The 7,724-nt window shown below is 42.3% G+C and overlaps 1 protein-coding gene across 2 annotated transcripts in view; it reads right to left on the reverse strand.

Annotated features, from left to right (window-relative positions):
• Positions 1–6,671, reverse strand: part of cat (catalase) — a 28,661-nt gene extending 21,990 nt beyond the window's left edge. Inside the window, exons 1-3 of one of the 2 annotated variants that reach the window (XM_080504876.1) lie at positions 6,594–6,671; positions 5,929–6,180; positions 3,680–3,851 (exon numbers count right to left, since the gene is read on the reverse strand). In XM_080504876.1, the coding sequence (XP_080361002.1) occupies positions 3,680–3,851; positions 5,929–5,994 (238 nt within the window). In that variant the 5' untranslated portion in view covers positions 5,995–6,180; positions 6,594–6,671. Of the gene's footprint in view, positions 1–3,679; positions 3,852–4,635; positions 5,898–5,928; positions 6,181–6,593 lie in introns of those variants that run through there. The other variant, XM_080504877.1, reaches the window with a different exon arrangement.
• Between the last annotated feature and the right edge of the window lie 1,053 nt (positions 6,672–7,724).

The raw sequence follows: 7,724 nt of genomic DNA on the forward strand, positions 1-7,724 counted from the left end.
TTTTTTAAAGTCTGTTTCAAAATTAGTCATATCTTAAGCCGTCATTGCACCCATTTCTTGTAGTTTGGAGCTAGTGTTCCCATTTTAGTTACTGTGCCTTATTTTTAAAAGCCAACTTAAAAGTCCATAAGAATGTGACTCAAAAGGACTTTGGTGTCATTAATTCTAGGTATAAATGTGTATGTAGTTTGGCCAGATTGGAGCCTCTTGTGGCCGGTTTCCGGCTTTATATTTGACACCCCGATCTACCACAACGTGTCTGGAAACTGTATGAGCGGTTTCTTAATATGAGTGTTGATTAAAATCTTGTGTACATGTGCAAACTTAGTAAATTTTTCCATTTTGGAAATGACAATCAACAATCTATCCCTTAAGTTACTATTTTCTAAAATAAAGAAACCAATATTGAGTTTGAATGACTAAAAAAGATTAATCACAGAAGACCAAGGGTGAAGGCAGATCACCATTTCATCACAGTGCAAACAATGAATAAGTTATCTTTGCAGTGGAAGGTTACCAGAGTAAAACTTGCACATGTAAAGTCCTTACAGAAAGAGCTCAAGATATCACTAAAGTGAGAACCACTACATCAGAGAGAAATGGGCTCAAATCAGCCTGAAGTAATTCAGGGTTCCAATATGAGTGTTGGTGTAGGAAAAAAGAAAAAGCAGCTCTTTTCAGTTTGGCGACACAAACGACATAATTACAACTAAAGGCCAATTCATACTCCATAAGAAAAAGTTCGGCAGTGACGTATGCTGCCGAACAAAATGACGTCACTTCCTCCGGCGGGCTCTTTCTAACCAAACAAATTTGTGTCTGCAATTCCGGCCGTTCTGGCCGAACTCTGTGGGAGCCACAGGACCGAACCTTTGGAACTGACATGTGCTGCGCATGCATGTTCCAGCTCACAAATCGCCATCAGTCATATTTGAATCATATTTAGCTTCTTATCGCTACTGTCTGAGCGCCACAACTTGTTAAAATGCAGTTGTGCTCCTGAACGCATCACTCAAAGTTGTCAGCTCCTGCAGTTAAAACTAGACGGGTATCATGCTCGTACAACTGAAACAGTTCAGAGAAATGCATTTCTGACAGCACAGGAGGCGAGAAATAAACTGTGCAGTTGAAAAATGAAAGTCACTTCACAGACGTGTAGCTGCTGTGAGGGGGCGTGGCCTTCAAGTTTGGCAACATCTTGCAGTTGCGTTTTCTTCATTTCCTCCACTGAAGCGTATCTTAACAATTCTTCTTCCTCCTCAGCCTTTCTTCATCCTCTTCCTCTTTCATTAACTCGAAAACGACTCTCTGCCTGAGAGTTCGGCAGCGTCTTGTAGAGTATAAACAGTCCTGCCGAACAAATGTTTTTTTTGGCAGCTTGTTGTCACTTGCTGAACCTTCGTCTTATTCTTATGGCTTCAAAAAGGGAGTACGCAAGGGGCTTAATGCTTGCAAAGATGATCAATTTGTCTGGAGCTAATCCATAAAAAGCAGAGACTTGCACAAGTTGTTAGTCTCTGTCTGGAAAGTACAGCCTGTAATATTGACACACAGGTTAGACCGTTTTAGCAGAATGTGGGCCTCAGTCTCCGATAAGGCTGTTGCCAAATGGTGCCAGTTATTATGCAATAAGTCTGATTTATCTCATGATTCCCCCTTGGAGTCGCCCCTCACTTATCAGTCATAGTCCCTCTCTGAACACCCGTCTTTTTCTGATTAGCCTTTTTCGACAGCGTCATGTGTTCTCATGAGCAGCTGTACGAGCACTCCGTCCTGCGCCAAGCAGATGACCGCAACATCAACAGTTAGCGAAGAACTGCAAAGCAAGTTTGTCATAGCTTTGGACTAGTGTAGATATTTAAGAGCATCAGGGCAGAGTTCAACTCTGATCTGCTGGTGTGAGAACACTATTGTGTTATATAGCCACCATTTATGTTGCCGTGTGAAAGTCTAATAAAGTCTACCTCAACTGCACAATCACCTGAAACACACATAATTCAAAGTGGTGTGTTGGATGCAGGAATAGGCAGCAAATTGTTAAAACACAACAAGATGCAAAAAAAGTGATAAAAAGAAGTCTGAATCGACAATCGCAGTTGCTCATAAGCCATAGTATCAACTTTGAATACTTGAATGTAAAACAAAGATGTGGGTAAAATAGTTTTATAAAAATGACAAAAAAAACCCCAAACAAACTTGGTTTGTGGAGTTTCTTCAGTATCCCGCCTGCTACAAATGAACTCAAAGTTTGTTCATATGATAACGGTTGCTGGCAGAGCACCTTGCACTGAGAGCTGACGTCAAATGTCTGCTCGGATGTGTATTTTTATTTCACAGATAAACGCAGTGTTTTGACACCATTTTCCTCCATTCTTAGTTCAAGTTGGACAGTTTTAGGAGAACGTCTAACCTGCAAGGTTTGAATTCTTTTGTGTTCGAATATGGCATCGTGATTACTGCTCTCACCTCATAGCCAGGTATTTAAATGAACGGTGTCGGAGCGGAGAGATGTGCTGTCCATGTTTCCTTTTCTACTGTACCGTCAGTTTGAGATGTTTCTGAAGACTACAATTTTTTATTATTTTTATTTCAGCCAAGTCAACTAGTCCTAAATAAAAGCACAGTGCATTTAGGATGAATGTATTCTTTGTGTTCCCGAAGTATTCTGCAAAAAAGATCCTGTGGACTTGTCTCATTTCCACTACAATGTTTCAACAGGAAAATGCATAATTTTTGTGTTTTCCCTTCAGAAAAGGTTTACGTTTACATGGGAAGTTTGTGAAAATGGCGTCTGTTTATATGGACATGGAAGAAACACTGAAAATGTAGTTTTCCCGTTGGGCCACTAGTGGGTGCTGTTGGTCATTTTTTAATTAGTTCTAAAATTAAATAAAATCTAATTGGTCTTAAAAAGTCAGCGCATGGTCAAAAAGTTCCTCCTTGGAAGCGGGTTTCAAAAAGTTGTGTTTTCAGTGGCTTCAATCACCGTTGTTTAAATAGACGCCCAAAACACAGCAAATGATTTGGGTTTTCACTTGAAAACATTGTGTAAACAGGGCCCATGTCAAGTCAGCGAGTCAAAGTTCAGCATGGTGTTTTTAGGAACAACGCGTTTCTGAGTATTCTTCAAATAATTAAGAACATATAACAAGTTGATGTGGGGTCATTGTTCCGAGTACCAGCATTATCTTCTGAGCTCGGGCAGGATCTCACGGTCTCTGCCTGAGTGATATTAAACTGGAGGATAGCGAGCCCTGCTAGCAGCAGCAGCTTTTGCTCCCTTCAGGTTGATATGGAAATGCTTTGGCTGCACAACGCTCCAGTGAAGTGATTATTATGCCAGTTTGTCAGCCAACATTCTACTTCATTTTCTCGATGAACCAACGGAGGATGAGCTGACATGTTGAGCGGGATTGGACACCAACAAAACTTGAATTAGTTTGGCCCAAAATAATTTGGGTGCTGACTCGCAAAGGAGCAAGTTATCATTTATTTGACCCATTGTGTGTTGGACAATTTAACTCAACTAGCAACATACACATTTTTATCCCTTCTGATTGTACTTGTTGACATATTGACAAACTCTTGTTGAGTGACGAGTGTTCCAAACAAGTGACAGTATCCTATCTACAGTGTCTTCTTTCTGCAATAACAGAGGAAATATGAAGGAGGCACTCACCTGCCCCTTTAGCGTGCACCACCCTCTCCGGGATCCGCTCCCGGTCAAAGTGAGCCATCTCGTCTGTGAAGACCACATCTTGGACCAGCAGGGGCCCTCTGGGTCCAGCAGTCTGCAGGTTCAGCTTGTCTCCAATGGGATGGCCAGCCCCTGTGGTCAGCACCTCTGTTTTCTGTTACAAGCAAAATAAAACATGAGAAATTACAATTTATTCTGAGGCTCTTACAATGATTTGGTTCACGACACTAACTTAGCAGAGGTTTTAGTTTCTTCAGATGTTTCTACAGGATGATTTAATGCTTTCATCATACATGTAATCACTCTTGTTATTGGCATGGTAAAAAGTGAGTAGAAATATGATGCCACTACAACATTACTTTCTAGAGCTACTGCCCTAAATGTCTTAAACAGAGTATTTTGACCATCTTGTTTTAGATGGTCTGCAAGTGTGAGATGACGTTTTTTGGCATATATTTAGTTATTTCGAAGAAATACTTCACATAGAACTTGTGCAGATCTGTTGATGTGTGTGATCACATTGTTCGTTTGGGAGGCCTGAGCTTTCTCAAACATCGACATTTTCAGCTTAAAAGAACAGTCGTCATTCATCAACACCATTGCAAAGTCAAAGTGCATCAGTTTGTGTATCGACCAACGAGCGGTTTAATTTACACAATCAGACATGTGATTTTTAATTGTATCATTGATAAGCCTCGTTTCCACCGCACAAAAAGTGTGGGAATGGACAGGTATAGTCCGTTACGGTTCACATTTCCATTGCAAGAATTTGTGATTTTCCGGAAACAACCACTCCAGAGGTGGTCGCTTTTCCGCTACCCCTCCATCGGGGTACCCGGGACTATGGAACGGGTCTGAGTTTGAGGAGCCATCTGCTGATTGGTCAGTGATTTACTACACGCCCTCAATATTTTAATACGTCGGCGCTGCTGCATCACCGAAAGCTAAGCTCGGCGTCCATGCTGCCATTCGCGATGCATCGCGTCAGCGCTGCCGTTGGTCGGACAGAAGGCGTGGTGCGGGGACGGACGGCAGACACGATGCAAAGACACGCTCGGAGCAGCCTCCATGTTCCGGCGTGGAGCTGCCGGAGTGGCTGCTCCAGTGTTTGAGCAGAAAGCTCAGGCCTGCGCCAGTGCACTGCACTGGGACACAGGTTGAGCAAAAAGCCCAGGGCAATCCGTGTCCTGGTGCAGCTCTGTGCCACGGCCAGCCGGGGTGCGCTCCGGTGTGAGGCAAGTCACCAGAGCGTTTGCTCTCTTGGGACCAACACGGAAGTTGTGGCTGCAAAAAATAAAAGTTAACAAAGCAACTAGTGCAAAGTCGAGGATGTGAACTACAAAAACAGAGGATTCATAAGATCCAGATCTGCCACCTGGCTGGGATAACTGTTGATGGCATCACACATCTTCAGGGCTCCAAGTCCCGTCTACTTTTTTTTAAAACTTACTTTCTGCAGTGGAAACTGGCACCGGATTTGGCTCTGGTTAGGCTTTGCCATACCGCAAGGCCCCGTTCTGTCCCTGCACTTTTTGTGCGGTAGAAACACGGCTATAGAAGAAGCTGAAATGCACCTCCTTTCTCTTGTTTCAATGTAAACAAAGGTGCAGCAGGCTTTAAAAAATGGGTGTAAATACACATGGCAAGACAACAGACATGATTTTCTATATAGCAAATAAGAAAGACACTAAAGAATGAGCATAAAAGGTAATGATATAAATAAATGTGTTGTTAAAAGGTTTAAAGGTGTGCACTTGCCCTGTCTGGAAGGGACTTGCTTACTTTGAATGGCTGTTTACTCTGATGCGGTCCAATTATATAACCAGGTTGAACTTTAACCACATGCCTCTGGACAATGACCCATGTCATATCAACACACTTTTTCCCTCCTCATGGAGACATTTTAGCTTCTTGCAGGATCATTTAGACGCTGAATTTGTGTTTAAAAAAAAAGAGCTGCGACATCATATCCAGTAGAAACCGTTTAGCACGTTAACATTAGCAAAATGCTACAGAAGCAAAGAAGAACGGGCTCCGCAAAGGTTGAAAACATGCCTTAAGTAACGCACAAATCAGTAATTTATTAGCATGTTTGGAATGACCAGTAAAAATACAATAGGTAACGTTGTTGACTCAGCCTGTTACCCTAAACGACCTTTCACCCATTTGCTCCGCGACACCCAGCGCCGCGTAGCAGAAGTCTCTCCCCCAAAAGCTGCACATATACCGACCTGCGAGACCCTGTTCTCCTTCCAAATCTTCATCTGGTCAGTGCTCTTCTCCCTGTTGTCAGCCATATCGACAGTTTCGCGCTAACGGGCGTGCAGACCTCTCACAGACGCAGCAGATGTAGTCGGGTGGAGAGATATGTTGGATTTGGCCTTAAATAAACCCTACTTGGACTTCGGTCGGCTTGGTCCCGCCCCCTCGAGCGCCCTTCTCCTCTGATTGGCTGAGAGAGGAGATCTGACCTACTTTCGAAACTGTGGGAGAAAACACACATTTCATGAGTGCTGGGTAAGTTTTGTTACTGCAGTGAGTACAGTAGTGATGATCGAATTTAAACGAATCGTTCAAAACCCGCGAGTCACTTTACTGAACGGTGACTCACGAGTTTTCACGTCCATTAACTCGTTCACTGAGTCATTCTTGCTACAGCTGCAGAGAGGAAAATATAAATGTCACTGTTCTGCTGCAAGTCTAACTCCATTACTCCCTTTAGTCGCCCTGTGAGAAAAACAGCTGTAATGCTAACAGAGCTGCTAAAAGCAGCGAGTCGCCGAGCCGCTAATGCTAGCTGCTAAGCACAGCAGCTTCCGGCTCCTTACATTCACATGAGGCTTTCAGCAGCTCGAGTCAGCTTGTCGGTGAAGTCCAGCACGAATGACCGACTCACCTCGTTTCCGTCGTTCAACTCACATGCCCGATCACCTCGCTTCAATCGTTCAGCACGAATGCCCCCATTCACACGGTGAGCGGTGAGCCCTCCGCCCCTCCCTCACCTGGAAATCTGCAGCGGCGCTCCGCTCAGAACGTTACTGAGTGACGGCGGAGAAAAAAAAACACAGTTTGTTTCACAAAGCTTGTAGAGATAAATACATGAATACTACATGGTTAAATACATAATAAACAATGTTAAAATACCACTGTAGCGTGTATTGTGCTACATTTAATATTGTCCCCTATAATTAGTTCTGCCCTATGAACATCACATTATTTATTGATACGAGTAAAAAAAGAAAATCAGAATGTTGGAAGGAAAAAAACTATTAAATCATATGTATATATTAATATATACTGTATATCTGGCATTCTGGATGCCAGGTTTCAGTTTAATCATTTATCTAATTTTTCTTAATGATTCAACTAAACCTCAGAAACAACACATAATCTAGAATAAGGAAACCAGGGCCACTGAAAACTAGTGTGTACTTATTGTTTATTTCCCTCAGAAGTGTTTCAGCATTTTACTATGAATATATGATTCTCCCCCGTGTCGCAGTTCAGCTGAGCCTCCAGGTCCAGGAGCGGATGGAAATAGTGCGCATGCGCAACTGAATCAAACGACTCAAATGGCTCAGACAACCGATTCACTTGGATGAACGACTCAAAAACCCGTGAGTCCGTTCAAGGAGTCGGGTTTCAATCACTAGAGTACAGTACTGACAGGAACGAGCAGCAGAGATCGCGTCACTGCAATATCAGCCTCCTGTTAAATCTAGAAGAGAATGTTTATGCGACAACTTTACATGTGAAAAGATAGGATTTTTTGCATTTCAGTTGATTAAACTTCGGTTTTTACACAGCAGCGTTTTGAAAATAATGTCCGTTTACACAGAAATGACAGAAACACTTTAAACAAATTAACTTACTTATAGCTCCACTATACTGTATGTATACTGTAAATGTGCCAAAATATATAAATAAATAAATACGCCATTAAATAATTTGTTAAATGTGTCATTAATTAATTAAAAATATAATGGTGTCATTAAATCATTAAATAATTACTTAACTGTGTCATTTA

The sequence above is a fragment of the Blennius ocellaris genome, assembly GCF_963422515.1.
Source record: "Blennius ocellaris genome assembly, chromosome: 11".
In the NCBI taxonomy this organism is placed as follows: domain Eukaryota; kingdom Metazoa; phylum Chordata; class Actinopteri; order Blenniiformes; family Blenniidae; genus Blennius; species Blennius ocellaris.